This window comes from Dipodomys ordii, unplaced genomic scaffold, assembly GCF_000151885.1.
Source record: "Dipodomys ordii isolate 6190 unplaced genomic scaffold, Dord_2.0 Scaffold140, whole genome shotgun sequence".
In the NCBI taxonomy this organism is placed as follows: Eukaryota; Metazoa; Chordata; class Mammalia; order Rodentia; family Heteromyidae; genus Dipodomys; species Dipodomys ordii.
In genome coordinates this window covers 2,411,335-2,433,488 of record NW_012267356.1, presented here as the reverse complement: position 1 = coordinate 2,433,488, position 22,154 = coordinate 2,411,335, and the positions used below count along the sequence as shown (strand labels likewise).

The window sequence follows — 22,154 nt, the reverse complement described above, 5'->3', positions numbered from 1 at the left end:
AATTGGACCATTCTCCCACAACATATTCAAAAGAACTAAAAAAAAAGAAGCCTAAAGAGCTAAAACTCTTTCAGATTCAGAAGAAATTATTGGTGTAAATATTTATTCCTAAGTATTTATGGTGTTGAATTTTTATATCTGACCTAAAAACACATGCAGGAAAAAGAAAAATGGATGAATCGGACTTCACAAATGAAAAGCAAAAACAAAAACATTTGTTTCATGACATTATTGCTATCAGGAAAAGACAAATAAAAACTACATTAGATACCTATTAGGACAGCTGGAATCAAGTACTATGCGAAAAAATTCTCATACACTGCTGATAGGAATGTAAAATAAAAAAAGTCATTATGCAAAATGGCCTTTTATTTCCTCAGAATGGAGTTACTATATGACTCACTAATACCATACTTTAACCAAGACAATGCAAAAGTATATGGAAATAAAACACATAACACTCAGATGTTTATAGCATCCTTACTTATAATAACCCAAATTGTGAAAATAACCCAGATGTCCATTAGCAGACAAATGGATAAACACAATGTGTGTATCCATAGAACGAGATGTTATTGGATCATAAGTACTGCTGGAATTATAATGCTCAGAGATACAAGTCATTCAGAAAATACAGCATAAATGGTCCCATTCATGTCAAAAAATTTCCATGACAGGAGACTTTTAGGGACAGACAGAAAGTTAGTGGATAGTTCTAAACGGATGAGGCTGAAATGTCATTGTAGGATGATCGCAACTAAATTGTTGAGGGTTCTTTTTTGAGGCAATGAACATTTAAACTTAGTGTGGTGATGAGGGTATATACCTATTTATAACCTATCCATACTTGTGCTAAAATGACATTGAATTATAAACGAGAGAAATATAGGGCGTTCTATTTTAATAAATCTATAAACACAAGAACTATTCTTCAAATGATTAAGAATGGCTAGAGAATTCTCAATTTCCTGGAGGGTAATGCCTAAATCTTAGCCTTTTCTGTTCATGGCTGGTGCTTTACTACTTGGGCCACACACACCTCCAGATCTGGCTCTATTGATAGTGAAATGGATTATAAGAGTCTTGAGGATATTTTCCTCCCGCCAGCTTGCATCAAACTGTGATTCTCAAATCTCAACCTCTTGACTAGCCAGGATTATAGTAGTGAACCTCCAGCAAATGATACACATTCAGGCTTTAAGTCTAAAAGTATAATTCTATCGGCTTGTTTTATTTTAGGGAAAAGAATTCTTTGTTAATCATCTATAGCTTGGAGGTTAAATTGATCCATACCATTGAGTAAGCTTCCACAAATCTCTTTTTCAGAACAGAAAAGCTTCACTTCTCTAATTATGTAGTGTGAATGTGACTAGTGTTTGCATATCTCCTTTCATCTGTTCTCGAAGTGAGTTTCTTAAAATATTTTTTATTGTAAAGATACTGTACAGGGGGGTTAGAGTTACATGAGTAAGGTAATGAGTACATTTCTGCCTTTGTTTTTCTCCTACTATCCCTTCCCTCCCTGCCTCCCCAACTCCTCCCTCCCCCCACCCAAGTTATAAAGTTCATTTTCAACATAGTGTTTTTCACATCTCATTGTTACAATGGATCAACCTGTATCCTTATTTCAGCATTTGTTATTTCCCTCTCCCTCCCCCATTAGGAAAATGAATATAAAAGATGCAGGGCACTGGAAGCAAATACAGTGATAACAGGGGTTATACCAGTTTCACTGTATTTGACATAGGTGCCCTGCATCTTGTATATACACTTTTCTAATTTGGGAAGGGGAAGGGAAAAAACAAAATGCTCAAATAGGGATACAGGTTGACCCATTGTAACAATGAGATGTTGAAAACGAATGCAACAATTTGGTCGGGGGGAGGGTAGTGGAGGTGGGGAGGGAAGGTAGGATAGGGGAAAAACAAAGGAGGAGGTAACAATGTATTCATTACCTTGCTCATGTAACTGTAACCCCTCTGTACAGTATTTTTTACAATAAAAAAGTATAAAAAGAGAAACAAAAAAAATCACATGGTTTGAAGTGATTTTTGTCATGACAAACTCCTACGTGAAACTCTTTAATGACACCCAGTGATGCCCAGGAAACAGAAGCTGGTACTCATCATCTCAAGCCATGACAGCCACCTCTCCTTTTCTCATTTAAATCTTGACCCAGTTTCTCCTCAGTGACGGAAAGCTTATCAAACTCAACCTTTATTTCCCAAGAAATAAATCACTCCTTTTTGTTTCATTTTATTCTTGGCATGCATTCCAGTGCCTGTGGAAAAATACGTGCTTACTCAGTATTTTTGAATAAAAGAATACTTATTGCAGAAGACAAGTTACCAGATTGATGAGCAAAAGATAGGGAGGTGCTAAGTGATTGACAAGATCACTAGTATTTTATTCTTAACATGAGATTAAAAAATGGCACCTCCTCTGTATTTATGACATCTCTGTGGCAAAGGAAATGAAAATGAATGTCATTGAACACCATGGTCTCTTTGTAAGTAGCTTCATGGATGATGGGTATAAAGACATGAAGTCTATGAAACCCCAGCTATATAAGAACAATTCTACACTTGTAATCTTCTATGATCAACATATTAATATACTTTCCAGAATTGATCTTGTGAACTCTATAGGAGGTGTTCTTCCTCTTAAACTCCTCACTAAATACTGGGAAATACACAATAATTTGGAATAAATGTGAGATGATGATACAAAGTGAAGGAAGAATTAGAGGCCAAAGCGCGTCATAAAAATGAATTACAATTTTTTCCTATGCTTTGTAAAATGTGGAAGATCTTATTTGGAGAAGAGATTTTTAGTTATTCCTGTTGATTAAACAGTTATTCTATTTCGTCCAGAAAAACAAAATTTCAGACTATGATGTCTCATTATGACTTACCCATAATTCTTATTCATAACTTTATAGAAATTACTTTTTTTCAAATGATTGACATGTCACCCATTAATTAATTTAATAGTTTATTAATCTCAGAACTAACATGAAAATTTTATACCACATTTGTAATAACTAAATGGCTCTATATTTTCTGTGCTCTGAGTTGTTTTGTTTAATGGTTCAAGTATAGTCCCATATGATTCAAATTGTATAGGACTGAGAATAAATTCTACATGAATGAATTATATTGCTGTTCTTTTTGTTCTGGTTGCTTTTTATCTTTGTGTTCTGGTATCTGTTTAAAAGCAAAGAGAAACGTGTGTGTGTGTGTGTGAATATTGGAGCTTGAATTCAAGGTCTAGACTCTATCCATTAGCTTTTTTGCTCAAGGCTAGTGTTCTATCTCTTGAGCCATACCACCACTTCTGGTCTTTTGCTGGTTAAAAAAAAAGTATCATGGACTTTCCTGCCTGGGTTGGCTTCAAACTGGAATCTTCAGATCTTAGCCTTATCAGTAGCTAGAATACAGACATGAGCCACTAGGGCCTAGTTAAGAGAAGCATTTTAAACAATTGATCAGTAGCTTCAGTTACAGCTATATCCCAGCTCCAAAATCAATAATTACTCTTGAAAATGTATATTGTATCACACTTCAGCTACTGGCATTTGAAAAAAAATCCAATTGACTTTCATGAACAGGAGTGTTGCTAGATTTCCCTTGCTGTGACAAAGTACCTGGGAAAAATAAGCTTTTAAGTTTCTTTTGACTCACTTTACTAGAGATTTTTAGTCCATGGTTAGTTGACCTTGTTTTTGAGACCTTGGTGAGGCTGAACAAGAACGATATAGTGAAGAAAGCTTTGTACCCCCATGGTGGCCAGGAAACCAGAAAGGAAGTAGCTGTGGTCTAACATCCTTTTGAAGGGCCTGCTACCAACAATACAACTTCCTTCCTGAAGGCTCTATCATCCCCCAATCTCACCACAGGCAGGTGACAAACTCACAGGCCTTGAGGGGACACTTAAGACCCAAAATATAACAGGGTTTCTTTTTTTTTTTTGAAAATTATTTACTTTGTGTTTCTGTTTTCCAGTCCCATGAGAGCAGTTTTTCCTCATCTTTATGGTTTCTCCATATTTTGCAGGATGAACCAGAATAGAATTGAAAAATCACTTCAGACATTTTGCCAGACTTCGGTAAAGTCAGGCTATAACTCTGTAAGTGGGTCATTTTTATCTCATAAAATTGATTTGTCTTTCTTCTTGTCATCCCAATTCCACTTCTGCCAGATTTGCCTGTCAGCATTGTCCTCATTATTCCTTCTGTGTGTAAGTGTGTGATCCTATTCTTCAAGACAACTTTTCTCTATAAATCTGTTTATGTGCCACTTAAAATATTTAGAAGAAAAGAAGAAAGAATAATTTGATTAAACATAGATCATACAAGGTTAAATTTTGTAGAGAAAAATCACAAGAGAAAATGTTTTTGATCAAGAGTCAGGCCAAGAGTTCTCAGGATTTCCAGGCAATGTAGGGCTCACTGTTTAGGGAATAAAAGCAGAAGTTCCAGACTAAAATAAAATGTTTGGAAACCACAGAGCTGATAACAGGCACCTACAACAGTAGAACTAGATAATATTCATAAATCCAAAAAAAGTTGTTACATGCATGTAAAAATACTCAAAGGTCAATATTAGAAAGTATATACAATCACATGAAAGTCTATTGAAAAAGTATGCAAAACAGTACTGGAGAGGCGTGGTTTAGTGATAGAATGCCTGCCCAGCAAGCCCAAGGCCCTGAGTGCAAATGTCAGTCCTTCTATTATATACATATACATACACATATGTAAGACATGAACAGATATTTCATCAGGATGGCACATACATGGTAAGTAAGCACAAAACACAGTACTTAAATTGTATTTATCAGGGAATTACAAATTAAAAATCACAATGAGCTCTCATCAGTACCTATCAAAGTGAATAAAATAAAAATGGTCAATGACACTAGATTCAGAGGAAATGAATCATTCATTGTGTTGTAGGTGTATATGTAAATGATGTAGTACACTGGAATAGATTAGCTATTCTTATTTTACAAAGCATTCTAACAAATATACCAAAATTCTAATATTTCAACCGCCATACTATCCTGTGATTCTAGTCCTTGACAAGAATCACAGAGAAATAAAAGTTATGATCACATTATGTCCTGTATAACAATACTCAAGCCAAAAGATGGAGAGAGTCAAGACATCCTTCCATGGATGAAAGGGTTAAGCAAAAATGACAGTCAGCAATGAGAAAAACAAACAAACAAACAACAGATATATTTAACAACTCACATGACTAATTCCAAAGAATTTTAAAAAGACTTAAACACTAATCTCCAATGACTATATAACTTCTGCTCCTATAACAGGGACAAATATTTGTATTGAAATGACAAAACTCTTAAAAATGAAGTACAAATTTGTGTGGGTAAGGATGGAGGAAAAGGTAAAGGACAGGAGGTGGATGCGATAGTAAAATGTTAATACCAGCTGTTCTTGCAGTGAGAAAGTTTCTGTATCTTGTGTATGGCTATGGATACGTGTGTTGTATGTTTGGTAAACTGCTACAGAACTAAACATACACACAGATGACACAAGTGCAATGATATACAGCTAAGCATACACAGAAATGATACACAAGTACCATTTCCACAAGAGTGTGGAAAGTAAAGCAAGTGGATTATATCCATACTAATATCTGCCTCTTGTGCTATAATTCTGAAAGATGTTCCCACTGGGACAAAAAAGCAAACAAGCAAATGGTACAGAGCTATTCCTATGTTATTTATTTCAGGTGTATTTGTATCTACAGAGATCTCAGTGTTTGAAGAGTTTAATTTAAAAAGTGAAAGAAACAGTGGTCTAAAAAGTATTTTATTGTTCATTTATATTTTTTCTTCATTTCCTCTTTCCAAATTGTTGGATACACTGAACCACAGAGAAGTGATTCAGTATAGCTTTACACGTTAGAGCTAACTGGCATATTTTAAAGCACAAATGTCAAATACCAATGCCTGAGGTTTAACATGTTGCAACTCCTTAACAGCAGCTATGACATGTATTGGCATCCCAGCTTCCCCAAGACCCAGGACTTCTTCTGCTGAATCAGCAGTTAGTTATTTCTGGGAAGTAAATTCACCCTCTGGAAGCTCCTTGGTGCCCTGCAACAATGCCAGCATGGGACGTATTTCTTTCTTATTCCAAGAGTGAGAAACCCCTGGTTCATTGCTAGAAATCTCAGACCATCTTTTTATTAATTATTGAATTTTTTTCTTGGCAGTTGTTTGAACTCAGGGCTTGGCACTTGCTAGGCAGTTACTCTTTTGCTCAAGCCTAAAACAATTAGACTTATAAGAGACCATAAACTAAGTCAATTGTGATTACTTCAAACCTGAATCAAAGAAAATTCTCTCAGGATGTTGTTACAATCCTTAAGGCTGAAAGGAATTGTTTGCAAAGGGTAGAGAAAAGAGCGACTTAAATAGCTGAAAGAAGTTCACAATTGTTTGAGACTTTGTGTGTGAGAGGAAACTATGGAAGTGGTGGTGATACCATACACGAAGGTCATTGTTAAAATCATGCACAGGGCCAATGAACCCCGCCAGGCTGTAAATGGAGAAAAATGACCACATTTGCCTCTCAGAAGTATCTTGGTGTCTATTATATATCCTTCTTCACTTAAAAGTACCATGTTTTTTTTGTAGAATTGATAAAAAAAATAGCATGGGGAATATATTTTATTAGGTACCACAACTAGTGAATACAATCAAATTGGCTCTGGAATATTGTTACTTTAATAGAAGATATTCATGATACTCTGTCTGATGAAAAAGAATCACTAAGTTATCTGCATGCTATATGCATGATTCAGTTTTGTGTGTGTGTGTGTGTGTGTGTGTTTGTGTGTGCTCAAGTGTGTGTATGTGTCTATTCTGGAGCTTGAATTCATGGCTTGAGCACTTCCCTGAGCTTTTGTGCTCAAACTAGAATCCTACCACGTTAGCCACACTCTACTTCTTGCTTTTTTTGATAGTTAATTGGAGAAAAGTCTCTCAGGGAATTTCCTGCTGGAACTGTCTTCAAACCACTGCCCTCAGATCTCAACCTCCTGAGTAGCTAGGATTATAGGCATGAATCACCAGCTTTCAACCATGATTCAATTCTTAAGTAATAATGAAAACCTGTATGTACATGACTATGTACTTATATGGTATTACTTTTGCCAAGGCAAGGAAGAACCATGAAAAACTTGTAAATTATTAGCAATGATTTTATGAGACTGGGACTCTAGAGGACTGAAATTTTAAATGAACCACTTTGACATTTGAGAGAGTTAAAATGCATAAATCTTACCTATGTAATCCAAATGATGACTAAAACCAATAGATATGTCTTAGAGCTGTCCTGTCCAATCAAAATGTATTGGAAGTTACAAATGCAAGTTTCTGACTGTCTAGTAGTCACAATGAAAAAGTAAAGATGTCATAAAACTGATTTAATTAACTCACCTTATCCAAATAATATGATTTCAATATATGGCCAATCTAAAACTCTAATTATATAGTTTGCATCATTTTCATCGAATTTCTGGAACTCAGCAAGTGTTTCACAGAGTACCTCTCTGCCCACAGGAGTTCTATCTCAAGTTCTTTGGAGCTATAAGATAAGAGGCTAGTAACTGCTCACTGAGCAGCAAAGTTGCAAAGGAAACGGATGATTTTGTACTCATGTATTTGATCTGCAGAGACATTCTTGGTATTTGCCACCAAGTGATGGTGGGTGTGTTCCCAGCCTTGGTTATTCTTGTTTTAGCTTTTTATCACACAGCTCTGTATTTCAATTAAGAAGCCCTAATATTAGTGTTTTTCATTGTTACCAATGTCCATCTCTTATAATCCTATCATGAAAATCAACATTTGACTTAAACAATGTAGATTTTAGAAAACAATATGAAACCAGATTAAAAAAAATCTTTTAGCTGGGTGCTGATAACTCACACTTGTAATTCTAGCTATTCAAGAAGCTGAGATCTGTGGCAGTTAAAAGCCAGCATGGGTATAAATCTGTGAGACTCTTATCTCCAAATAACCAGTAAGAGTGCAAGACTCCGAGTTCAAGTCCCAGCACCAGAACACACACACACGCACACACACATTCTCTCTTCTAAAACAACTTTGTAGCAAGAAAAAAGTCAAGATGATATAAATTTTGAGTTTTGCTTGAAGAATTCTTAGATAATTCTTATCTTCCCCTTAAGGCAAAGGCAAAGAAAACTTAGTAAGTTAAAACATAGATGAGGGGCTGTCTCAACATCCCACTCAACAACAGAATAAGAAGGTAAGCTTGGATACTTGCTGTAAGTATCCTGAGACTTAATTTCCCAAGTTATTTATGGAGAACTTAACACAATACAATACAATACAAACATTTAAAATAAAATAATGCATGTGACTATGTAATAGTGATTGTACAACAGTGCAATATTATATATTGCAAATAATTAATAATTTTGATATTGGACCCAAAGGTATTTTTAAATTTTATGCTTGTTCGTAGGTCTGAACTTTGGAGAGTCTCTAAGAGCAGCAGTGATGCAACATACCCAGACATTTGGCTTTATGGAAAATTTTAATCATTGTAGATGTGTGGATGGTTTGTGTTAGGCTGGTTTATAAAGATGCTGAGCAAGCATCCATATTCTAGAAGATTCTGATGCAAACACAAAGCCAGGTGACCAAGAATGGGAAGATCTCACCCATTGGTATTGAGTCTTAATTATTCACTCAGCTACACCCCAGAATTATTAGAGATCATTGCATGCTAGATGGGCCGCTCATGTTTATAGCCTGTATTTCCTCTTTGCTGGAAAGTTGACTTTTCTTCTTTGAGAATAACAAGACCTTTTTCTTACCTTAAACTTTTCATCTGATTCTTTTCTTCCTTCTCTCTTATTACCCACAAATTTTTTATACTGTGCATTTTGTGTGTTTGGCCTCTGAAGTATAAAATGTTGATATATATGTTAACGCAAGAAAGTAATGATTTTTTTTGCAGGGGGAACAATTTTAATTGACAACCAATAAGAAAAATGTCTGATTTAAGAAAATTTGATACATACATATGTAACACATAAAACAGATAAATTTCAAGGGTGATAATCACTTTGAAAAATAACTCACCATTTTACAAAATAATTATCTTTTTTAAATAATTGATTTCCCTACTGAAATTAATATAGATTTATTTACAAAGAAATATTCAAGACAGCATTTATCATAAATAGTGAGGTACATTTTTATGGCATACTTTCTTCTAACTGGAACTTCCAAAACATACATTTGATAAATAGAATACTGTGAATTTAACCTCAAGTTCTTTAAAGTTTGGTTGACTTTTCAAGATACTCCTCCATCCAACTCTATAAAAATACAAGTAAAAATAATTTTAAAAAGCATTTTTTAGGATCACAAGGGCATAAAATGTATCATTCTCTATACAAGTTGAAGATCATTTTAAACCTCTCATCAGTTTTAGAAATTTCTATACACAGATACATGAATAGAAATGGAAAGAAACCCAAAATTACTTATTTGAAGGTGGTATAGAAATATTCTAATTTTCCAGCAATCCCTTTATTATTTTCTTTTTCTATTTCTCACTCTATTCTTATTCTATTATATCCTTTTTCTTATTCTACTATTACTATTCATCTTTAGTAGTACTGCATAGCATAAATGTATATTTAGCAAAAACATATTTGTTTCTAGGACATTTGGCACTGACAATGACTTTGTTCATACCCATGAAAGCATTTGTCAGTGATATCTGAGTATGGGATATGGGAAAGACAAATGTTACCTGCTCTAGACAGGTGATTCCATTATTATCCTGTTCACCTGTAAAATATCAGCATTCCAGCCCTTGATATAAATGAGCTACTGCAAAAATAGTTTTCTTTGCTTTTATCATTGTTGGTGTCGTTAGTGTAGGAGTTAGAATCTTTCTTGTCAAAGTGATTGCTTGACACAAGCATTGCTGTTTTAAAGGTAGTCCTCATTTTACAAGAAGCAAGTTTAATTAAGCCAAGTCCTGTTATAAGAATTGTTGTTTCAGGGGATTGGAGGTATGGCACCATGTTGTAGGGTGCCAGCCAAGTAAGAACTGGTTTCCTTTAACTCCTTTCAATCATGCACGATTGCAAACCTAAATTCTGACCAGTCAGAAAAAAAAGGGCAGAAAGGAGTTAGGAATTAAACCTGGGCAGAGTGCCCACCCAAAGTGCTTGCTTCCTTGGTTTCCTGTCAGTAGCATGCCCTCATACCGAAGTAAAATCATGCATTGCCAAGTTCCTTTCAAGTTGGTGGCCCTATTTCCACTTGGCACCCCAATATCCTGAGACATTTCCAACACTAGGACAGCGGGAGTTTGAAATTAAATTCTGATAAATTATGTACAATAAAAATTCATAAAGTCTTTAACACCACACACAGACACAGACACATATATACACCTTCATACACCTACATACACATACATACATACGAAAGAGGCAAAGTCAATCAAGGATATTCTCCTAAATATTAAGAACAAGCCTGTAATTCTCCTATTACTGAATGTTGGAGAATGCATTTCAGTAGCCTTGGGGTTTTGTCTGAGTCCTAATATCCTGGAGATAAAAATGTGCTTGAAACAGTGCATACATTCATTTGTCCAATATTTCTCTAAACCTATTCAACCCACTCTAAATCCCCAGGATAAAAGCAGACTTAACAGTAAGCAGGAGCTGATCGTCTCTGAATTCCCTGAAAACTCATATGGAATGTTTCAAGGCAATAGCTGAGACCCCACACTGAATTTTATTTTCTATTTTTTCACTTTTTGCCGTGCAGGTGCTTGAACTCTGGTCATTGGGCACTGTTCCTGAGCTTTTTTTTGCTCAAGACTGGCATTCTACTACCTGAGCCATATTCCTACTTCCAGCTTTTTGGTGCTTAATTGGAGATAAGAGTTTCCTGGACTTTCCTGCCTACGCTGGCCTAGAAGCATGATCCTCAGATCTCAGCTGCCTGAGTAGCTAGGATTATAGGTGCCCAGCCTGATGTTTTCTTATTCATTTGTTTTCAATTTTTACTTCTACTGTGTGACTGTCTCTATAAAAGGTGCATTTGAGGAGGGATACACATTTATGGATTTTACCCAACTCATTATTTCTCAAGATACAGAATTTTGAATGGGCCATCACAATCCCACATTTTTGAGATCCTGGTTTGCTGGAGCTCCATGAAGTACCTGAGTGCAAATGTGCACAGCACAGTTCTATCACCAACTATCTTATTTTAGGCAGTGCTTGTTTTGCTTTCCTTATCGGCAAAATGGAGATATGAACAGTGGTTACCAGAGAGAACTTTATGCATGTTAGTAATTTAGTATACTTAGAACTATGGCTGGCATAGTTTTGATGTTATCTTTGATTTTCGACTGATGCTAATCAGAAACTGTGCTCTTGGTCACAAATAGCTTTTGGTAAATTCTATGCTAAATTTACCATTTCTGTAGTTCACAGAAGTAATTGTTTTGAAGTAATATAGACGCTATTTTCTATTGATTTGGAATAAATTCGAACTGTACTTCGTGAGGAAACTTCCTTTGGAGTCTTAACTAAACCTGACAATACACTTTAAGTAATATATTTTAAATTCCTCTGAACATTTAAAATATTATTTGTTGAAATAAATTCCAGGAAATGGAAACACGTGTCTTGTTGTTGTTGTTGTTGGTTTTTGTTGTTGTTAATTTTGTCTTTATGGGAGATAAAAGGGGTGCAGAAAGGGAGCAAGGGTGAAAAATACATCTATGGCATTCAGTATACACTATGAGGAAAATGAACTAGGCAATTTGTGGGCAGGGACAAAAGGGGGAAACTAAAAATCACTGTACTACTTACCCCTCTACTCTTAACTTCTCTGTGCAATATCTTAATAGTAACAATAAAATTACATTTTAAAAAGGAGATTGCGAATTCATATTTATATTTGGTGTATGTCCTTCTTTCCTTTTCATAGTTTAGTGAATTATCTTAGCTAAATTGTATTAGCTAAATTATCTTGCCAACAATAGAAGAGACTATGAATTATCAATGTTGTAAAGATAGGGATTAGCTATGTCCCTTTCGTATCTACCAGTAAAATGTTGCTTTGTATGTCCCTCCCCCACAGTATAACCCCTGCTTTCACTATATTTGATGTCAGTATAACTTGTGGAGGAGAGGGGGAAAAAACAGTTGTTTAAGGATACAGGTGGACCTGATGCAACAATGAGAAGTATAAGTTGTCATGTCCAAAACGAGCTTTACAACGTCAGTGGGGGGGGAAGGGGGGGGAGAAGAAGGGTTGGGGATTGGGGGGGGAGGAACCAAAGGAGGAGGCTGCAATGCTTGGTAAGAAATGTACGCATTATCCTGCCCATGTAATTGTAACCCCTCTGTACAGTATGTTCACAAATAAAAAATAAATAAATAAAATTTAAAAAAAAGAATACAGTTTTGAGTGACCTTAATTTTAAAGAGAGAAAATTTTGAAGAAAACCTAGTGAACTACCAACTTTTGTAAATCTTTTGAATAGACAGAGAAACTGATTGTGTGACTGCAGTACAACTTCTCTTAGAGTTAGGTTGTTAGCAGGAATTCATTTTCAGCTGAATATTATGATTATGCAATCACGTTGCTTTGTTTAAGGATTCAAACTGTTTTAATTTACTGTGGTTTTTCTCTAAATTAGAAATTCTGCCACATTTGCAAAATTCAGTTATTCCCCAAACTCACATTTAGGCTGATCATCAGTTGAACCTGAAATAGAATTTTTTTAAACTAAAGATGCAAGCTTTATTTTGACAAAATGTTATTAAAATCACCAATCACCAAAATTTATTAAGACAAAAACATTTCTTTTACTTCCTGAAATGATACACCAAGACCATCTACAAATCTGACTTTCATTGTTAGAAAACATTCGATTTTAGCCCCATCTACTAAAGCCTTGCTTGCTTTGTGTTCGATTGTTATTTACATGTTCTTTGGAAATAATGAAATGATAGCTCAATTTCAAAGCCAAACTGTAGGATTGGGGGGGACAATCCTTAATCAAATAATCATCATCCCTTTCCCCCCTTCCCCCCTGAAGTTATGAAAAGCTCTAATAGTTCAGCTACAATGTTTTCTTTCCATACAAAAATATCTATTATAGGAGTCAACTACGACATGAAGTAAGTTGCATTTGCTTTAATTGAAAAAAGAGAGCTAAAAATTTTTCTGTGGGTGATTGCAACGGTACAAGAATACAAGGTGCGTTTTCTTTATTCACAACAACAACAAACAAACCCAGAACAACAAAACGCAAACAGTCGTTAAAACAAATCGTGAAAGCAAAAGCAGGCTTCACAGCAAGAAGGGATTCCTGATCACTTCCACCTCGTTTCCCACATATACCCGGGGTTCATGTGCCACAGTTCATAGATGCTAGAAAGTGAAAGTCAGCCTTGATTCACTGAACGTTGAACATGTCCCTACCGCCCTCTCCCAGAGCCCCGTGGGCATCACAATCTGGTCGTCACATAGTCTTCGTGGCTGACGGTGTCCTTGAGGTGCAAGTCGTAGTCTAGGCTGGCATCCTCATCCCTCGCGTGTTTCTCCTTGGGGATGATGGGCACCGTGTCCTCCACCACGACTTTCTCGGACGTGAACGCACACACTCTCTTGCTCATCTGCACACCCAAGGAGTCCGAATTCCTTTCCCTATGGTCCACTAGCACACACTGTTCACTGAGGCCGGGGAGGTTGGGGTCCCCCCTGGCCCCGAGGCCCCGCGATCCCAGCGCGATGCCACTCTCAGAGGGTCCCGCGGCCGCCTGCTGCCGGGCCACTTCTTCTGAAACCGAGAAGATGGGGTTTGTCGTGGGCTCCGCCGTGGATTGTTTGGGGCGTCTGTGAAACAACCCGAAGTGTTTGATATCAGCCACAAAATTCACTTTCCTCTGCTTCTCCCTGGGTGGGCCCTGCACCGCCAGAGCAGAGCCATTGCTGATGGTGCGTCTCTCCGACGCGATGGCTGCGGACCTCGGATGAATTAGGGTGGTCAGGTCAAAGAGGCTGAGGTTCTTTTTCTTGTCCTTACCGTGACCTTCGCTGTCACTCTTCTCGTCCGAGTCCGCGGAGTTGGAAGACTCTTTGGTGGCGCTGGCGGATTGGATGGTGGATAGTTTGCTCCCTCTTAACAATCCCAGGACTTCAAAGCGGAAGCTAGAAATGTCTTGCTTTAGTTCCTAGGGAGGGCAAATGGAAGATGGCCAATGAAGGTGGTGATTCAAAGGACTAGCAGAGCTGAGAGTCAGTGAATGGCACATGTCTGTTATCTCAACTATCCAGAAGGCTTAGATCTCAGGATGGCTGTTTGAAGCCAGCCTGGGCATAGACATTACAGAGATTCTATCTTCAATTAATCAGAAAAAAAAAGAGCTAGACTTTCTGAGTTCAAGCCCCAGTGCCAGCACAATACCTAAACAAGATGAATAAAATAAATTTTAAAAATGAAATAAGGGGCTGGGAAGGTGGCTCAAGTGGTAGAGCTAGCCTTGAGCTGAAGGGCTGAGGGACAGTGCCCAGGCCCACAGTCAGGCCCCACGACCGGACCCCCCCCAAAATGAAATAAACATCAGGCAATATCACTTCCCAGTTTCACAGATGATAGGACTAAACTGTCTTCCCCTCTTTTTAATGAACTAGGAATCTGCTCAGCTGTGGTTCTATTGGAAATTTCCAGCACTCTGTCATTAGGATGACAATTAATTTCATTAGTGGACTTTTTGTAGTTACAAGGAAACCTCCTAAGGATGCTGTCAGAAGAAACAAGAGCAACTGTCCTTTCTGCCACAGCACAGCAGATTCTTTTGGTTTTCTTCAGGCCTGCAATTTCAGATACCCTCTCTCCTAAGTATTCATTTCTTGTCAAGTCACTTGATGCGCTCTCTCTCCCTCTCTCTTTCTCAAGAATGCTTTTGTACCCACTCCCTTACTTATGTAACTGCAACTCCTCTGTACATCGCCTTGACAATAAAACTTTTTAAAAAATCATAGATGTTTCTGCCTCAAAGAGTATGGAAAATAAAATAAGGCAAAGCTTACCTTTCCCAGAATTGGCAGCTACTTTCACTTACTCTATACCTAGGTGAGAACTGAACCCCAGACTCTGAGTCAGCTTCATATGTCTTACAAATTACTTCATACCAGATATTTTCCAGGTTCCTTGCTCTGTGTTTGCTATATCTTTGGACAATGGAGTTTTCAGTCTTAACCTATGAGTGGCCTTCTCAATAGTCTACTCCCTCCAACCTTTCCCTCAAAGCAAACAAACTAAACCTTCTGACTTAGATTTTTGTGGCGGCAAAGAAAAGCTTGAAATTCAGTTCATTTATAGTCCATCCTTCTTACAAAACGGACTGCTTTAGTCTCTGTCAGACTAGCTGCTTTCTCTGCAGCTAGTTTTATACCTTTTCATTTCTTTTTAAAAAGATCTTATCGAACTCAAAGAATTCTTCTAAATATCTGTGTATTTACATATGTGTGTATGTGTACACACATGTGCATACATAAATTGATATATATTTACCTATATATTATATACACATATATGTATACATTATATACACATGTATATATATTTATACACATGTATATATATATTTATATGTATGCACATATTTTTATTTATATTGTGTAATATATTTAGAAAGAGTTGAGACTAGATTGTACTTATTTCTTCTGAAAGAATTGTTTGAAAAAGAAACTCAAATAGAAAGACTAGGTTCATAAGTTAAATTCAGAACTTAAATGCCCTGCTACCATACTGTTACAGAACATCCCAAAAGCTTTTCTTAGGGTTACACCATGTGTTGGATTTAGCAGTCAGGCTGGGACATCAATCAGTCAGCATGGCTGAGATCGTCAGGCCTTAGGATTTTCTCTGCCTCCAACTTAAGTCCCCTTGACACATGTATTTCAAACCAGTTTGAGAAGAAATTTCAACACTCAAAAAGAAAAAAGAAATTCAGAAGAACATTAATTCAGAAAAGAGCCCAGTGTCAGTGGCTCATACCTGTAATCCTAGCTACTCATGAGGCTGAGATCTGAGGGTTACAATTCAAAGCCAGACTAGGCAAAAAAAAAAAAAGTCCACAAGACACTTCAATTAACCACCAAAAAAGCTACAAGTGGAGGTGTGGTTGGAGATCGGTAGAATGCTGGTCTTGAGGAAGAAAAGCTAAGGGAGAGTGTTCAGGTCCTGAGTTCATAAAAGAAGGCACAGAAGACAGTTTGTTCCTATGGCTGAAGCTCTGCTTCTTGCTGTGCTGTGGCTGGTTCCTTTCTGTCACTAGGATAAATACTGAAGGGGTTACCTTAAAATTCTCTTCTGTCAGCCCTTCTTCTGTTTTAGCATCTCTAATCATGGCAGCAACATATCTCTTCACCAGGTTCCTCATCACTTCCTGAGGCATTTTAAAACAAAAGTATTTTTTAATTCAGTGCGTAAATAAGATTTCTCTGGTGAGTCAGATTTGCTTTTCATTCTAATGTAAATTGCAAGATCCAATACCAGGATAACTTACTTGATATTGGTGATGTCTTCTCAAATTATCAGCAGCTCGCCTCTGAAAGAGAAAAAGACATTTCCTTTTTCAGTTATTAAATTGTCTATAACCATTGTAGAAAATAATTCACTTCTTAAAGCATGAAGAATGTTTTAATTCTCCTTTTTTTCTAGGTTGAGAATTTTAATAGACAATGGGCTATAGCTATGGACAAAGTTCCACATGAATCAGAAGAAAGAGCAGATGAAAAACAATAAAGCATTAATGTATAATGTTTGGACATTTAGCCTGTAGAATCTAACAGTGGTAGAAATTGGATTCTAATAATATGTGATAAACACAATGGATTAGCTAGTCATCTCTGATGTTCACCTCAAATCACTAGAAATAATGTTGGCATAGAGATAGACAATATCAAATTAAAAAGTTTAACATTCATGGCCACAAAGCAAGGCTAAGAAGTTCTTTATAATAAGTAATACATAAGCAACAATCTTAAAAATAGTGAGCTCCCAATAATAATTTCAATCAATTGTTCACTGAGAGGACTGTTTATTTTACTTAGTTGACTATATTTGATAAGGTAAATTAAACAGCTTTGCAGACATAGTGTTAACTATGTCTAATTATTTAAAAAATGTGAGTCTGAGAAATGTTGAAGAGAATAAAATGTTTGGGGGGAAGAAATGAGCTAGTACAGAATGGTGATTTTGTAGTAGAGAACGGAGAAAGAATTTGTTGAGTGACTGAAAAAAATTCTATTGTCAATAGATAAATAACAGATGACTCTAAAATTTTATAATTTCTAAAATTTATAATTTTCCTTAAGGAAATATTTGTCAAAACAATAAAAATAGAAATATACCTATAATAAAGAAACTAATTTGGTAACCAAAATGGATAACAAATATATCTTGGCTCTAAAAGGCTTTGGGTCTTGTTTCTTACTAAATACTTAATTGTAGGCTAATAAAATAGAATTTTGAAAACAAAAGCAATGTTTAAAAAAACCTTTTTTTTCTCTCCAGAGACATGGGAGAAAAATGCTACTTTTATAGACATTTAGAAGTGATGGTGTTTCATGATTTAATAGTGACCTGTAATTACAAATGATAAACTATCAGTTTTTTAGTGGTATTATTTTCAGCAACAGTTACCTCTGTATGAAAAATCCCAACATTATTTATTAAAAACTTAGGAAACCTCAAACTTCATACAAAACTAAAATATTGTGGAAAGAGTATATAAAATGAGAATTTTTTTTGACTGTGCCACCAGATGGGGGTGCTGACTCTTGTTTGAGACAGAGCTCAGCTGAAATCCAAGACTATGAGAACTTATGGGAAGAAACAGGCTCTTCAGATTTCTCTGCAGGTACTTAAAGTGGACAATAAAACCAAAGTAATTTCTACATGAATTTCTTCTGATACTAAAAATATGACAGAGAAGTAAAAGACAAAAATTATACCCAGACATGATAAATTGAACCAGACGCTAAATATTCACACAGTGAGGCCAAAGGAGGATATTCTTAAGAGAGGATCACAAAGGCTCAATTGTTATGTGTATACTGTATATCATATAAAATGATGTTTATCAAAATGAACTCCAAAAAAGGGAAACGAGTTTTTTTTCTTTCTGTTTTTCTCCTTTGTCGCTGCTTTAGATTTCTGTACCTTTGGTCTTGTACGTAAGTTTATCTGTTTGGGGGAGGGTAAGGGGAACACAGGAACGGTGGAACAAAGTGTGAATAAATGCAGCAGTGATACTAGGCACAATGTTGAAAATGAACTATACAACTTGTTGGGAGAGGGGTTGGGTGGGAGGGAAAAATCTAGGAGAAAATAAGAGAAGAGATAACATTGTTCAGAAAGAAATGTACTCATTACCTGACTTATGTACCTGTAACCCTTCTGTAGGGTTTTAAAATCAAAACAACATTGAGATACCACCTCACCCCAGTTAGAATGGCTATACTCAAGAACTCTAAGAACAACAGATGCTGGAGGGGATGTGGACAGAAGGGAACCTTACTGCATTGTTAGTGGGAGTGTAAACTTGTTCAACCCCTTTGGAAAGCAGTATGGAAGTTCCTCAAAAGACTCCACATAGAGCTCCCCTATGATCCGGCAATCCCACTTTTGGGCATTTACCCAAATGATCACAAACAAGACCACACTAAAGCTACCAGCATGACTATGTTTATTGCAGCATTATTTACCATACCTAAGATATGGAACCAACCCAGATGCCCCTCAGTAGATGAATGGATCAAGAAAATGTGGTATATATACACAATGGAATTCTATGCCTCCATCAGAAAGAATGACATTGCCCCATTTGTTAGGAAATGGAAAGGCTTGGAAAAATTATATTAAGTGAAGTAAGCCAGGCCCAAAGAAACATGGTTTCCCTTATTTGCAATATTTAGTATATGTCTGAGTCAAGCAGAAAAGGTCAGATAAGTTGATGTTAGGGGAATGAACCCCAAGATAAGTATTCAAATGTTTTTTTTTGTTTTTTGTTTTCTTTCATGCAATTGTTTCTATAATATTAATAAGATGATTTCTATGTTGCTTTGTATGTCCCTTCCCCACAGTATAACCCGTACTTTCACTGTATTTAATGTTGGTATAATTTGTGGAGGGGAAGGGCAAAAAACAAATCATTTAACTAGGGATACAGTTGGACCCATTGCAACAATGAGATGTACAAGTCGTTATGCCGAAAAAGGAACTTAACAACTTTGGTGGGTGGTGGGGGAGGATCAGGTGGGAGGAGGGGAGGAGTATGGGAAGGGATGGGAAGGGGAAACAAGGAGGAGGCAACAATGCTTGATAAGAAATGTATTTGTTATCTTGCCCATGTAATTGTAACTCCTCTGTACGGTATTCTCACAATAAAAATAAAATAAATATTAAAAATAAATAAATTAATTAAAAATACAGAAAATATACCACAGAGAGGATATGGGCTCCTATGATTTAAATAGAGGAAATAATCAATGACAGTATTGGCACCTACATGGTTTTTCATTTCACATGAGGAAACTAAGACTACAAACAGCAACAAATGCTTGCAGGAATGTGGGAGAAAAAGCAACCCTAGTACATTGTTGGTGGGAATGTAAGCTAGTAAAACTACCATGGAAGCTACATTTGGGTCCAATGACACCATAGTTGGGCATTTACAAAAAGATTACATCTCCAGGTTCAATAAAGACACTTGCATATCTATGTTCATTGCTGCATTATTTACCATAGCCAAGTTATGGAAACAGCAAAGATGCTCTACAACCAACTAATTGATCAGAAGATGTGAGATTTCTATCTTTGTATATGTCTATATCTTTAATCTCATATATCTCTTATCTATATCTATCTCATATATAAATGTATACATATTTATCTCATATATATTCATTCATTCTTATATGGAAAGTTTACTTATCCTTCAGGAAAATGTCATTTACAGGGAAATGTATGGACCTGGAAATAATTACATTCAGGGAAGTAAGTCAGGCTCAGAGAGACAAAGTAAGCATGTTTTATTTTTTTGCCAGACCTGGGGCTTGAACTCAGGGCCTGAACACTTTCCCTGCCTGAGTTTCTTTTGCTCAAGGCTAGCACTCTGCCACTTGAGCCACAGAGCCACTTCTGGCTTTCTCTGTTTATGTGGTACTGAGTTATTGACCCCAATGCCTCATGCATGTTAGGCAATGTGCATGTCTTCTAGAAAAGAGTAGAAGTTATATATCTAAATTATAAACATACATATGCATACACACATACACACACAAACTGACTAAAATATTGGAGTCCTCCTCTGTAGGACGACTCCAAGGGGGTAATCCCTTTGAACCACTTGCTTACAACTTAACAAATGAATATCAGAAAACTGATATTTTGATGGGTCGGGGGGGGTGTCTGCTGAATGCAGTGATGAAAGATGAGAGAATATAGCCATAATATTTAATGTGCATATGTGAAAATGGAAACAGATAATGTGGAAGGTCAGGGTAGGATTGAGATGGATAGAAAGGAGAATGATGAAAATGCATCAAAATGTATTTTAGTTAGGTTTTGACATGTGGAATTGAAACCTCTTTGTACATCTACTTAAAGATAAGTAACATATATTTAAAAAACGGGACTTTGATAGGTGCTCTGGAGATTGGGATATGCTGGGGCTACCAAGAGAGAGACCACATTATGGAGACTTCCAGTGGTACAGTTAGAATGTTCTCTGCTGTTAGGAATTCATAGGTTGGTTGGTGCTAGGAAGTTAATGTGGATTCTTATGTGAAACTTTAGCTGACACCATGAATTTGGTGGATTCAAGATACTTGGAGTCTTTGCTAGTCAACAGACACAGTGATGAAAGCTTAACTTCTGTGCTAATCATCTAGCAGCAACATTAGTTAGGAAAGGTAGGTCATGACTTTTCTAGCTCCTGGCAGTCACACTTAATGCTTCACATTCTCTGACTTGTGACTGCATCTCCAGTCTTTGTGTCCATTCTCATGCGATACCCTCCTGTGTCTCCATATCTTTCACATGGCCATCTTTCTTACACAGACCTGGTTGCAGGATGACTTGCTTAACTTCACTAATTCCATCTGCAATGATTGCTTTTCAAATAAGGACATGAGGTATTTAAGATAAAGAATTCTACCTACTTGGGGCAGGAAGGATACAATTTAGTCTATAACATACACACCCTTTGCAATAAGCATAGTGATTTTTTTTGCCATTTAGTAACATCCTCAAATACTAGAATTACCAAACTACCATAAATGATATTTGGGATATTTGTAACCTTTTTGATGAGTAAAGATCAGCTGACTTTCAAAGAGTTTTATTACCTAAGGGAAGACAGCATAATTATCACTGGGAACACCAGGAACAGCAAAGTTGATCACTTGTGTTCATAAAAACATAGAGTAAGAGTCATTTCATTGCCTAAGTAGCTAAAGAGTAATTAATTTTCTTTCAAGACATTGCAATGCTAAGATTTTAATTTGGTCTGTATTTCAAGGAGAATTAGAATAGTTGTCATTTGTATGTGTAAGATAGGAAAAAAAACCTATCAAGAAATTTTTCTTTTCTTTTTTTCCTTTCTTACTAGAAGAACCAGTTCTTTCTCTTTTTTTTTCATTTCTCTTGCTGTACAGATTTAACAAAACCAAAATGCCTTTAATAAACACAAAGACATTTCAGGAGGGAGGAGCCTGCAGCTTCATGGGAGGTCACTAACTTCCACTCTTCCAAGAATATCAACCACTTTCCCATGACCCAAACCATCAACCACCCTCTTAATAACGAGGGTAGGGTTACCTAGTTTATAACTAGGTATGTTACACATTTTATTTTCTTTAGCAGTGTATGTAGGAATAGTATCTGGGAAGAGGTACACCTTAAGTTGACACTTTTCTTTGTGTGTTACATGAGAATTCTCTATACTGTGAATATCCCTGGGCAGGTTGGCTTGGAAGAGAAGCGTTGAGGCCATGCCTGTGTGCCACATTAGCATAAGCCAGAGGTTGCAGGT

At 36.4% G+C, this 22,154-nt stretch overlaps 1 protein-coding gene across 7 annotated transcripts in view; it reads right to left on the bottom strand.

Annotated features, from left to right (window-relative positions):
- Nucleotides 1–13,544: 13,544 nt before the first annotated feature.
- Trpc4 (transient receptor potential cation channel, subfamily C, member 4) overlaps nt 13,545–22,154 on the bottom strand; it is a 146,395-nt gene continuing 137,785 nt past the window's right edge. For 3 of the 7 annotated variants that reach the window (XM_013031463.1, XM_013031464.1, XM_013031466.1), the window contains 4 exons: nt 16,623–16,664; nt 16,413–16,502; nt 14,141–14,282; nt 13,545–13,888 (listed from right to left, as the gene is read on the bottom strand). In XM_013031463.1, coding sequence (XP_012886917.1) covers nt 13,557–13,888; nt 14,141–14,282; nt 16,413–16,502; nt 16,623–16,664 — 606 coding nt within the window. In that variant the 3' untranslated portion in view covers nt 13,545–13,556. Of the gene's footprint in view, nt 14,283–16,412; nt 16,503–16,622; nt 16,665–22,154 lie in introns of all 7 variants that reach the window. The other 4 variants (XM_013031462.1, XM_013031461.1, XM_013031469.1 and 1 more) reach the window with 2 other exon arrangements.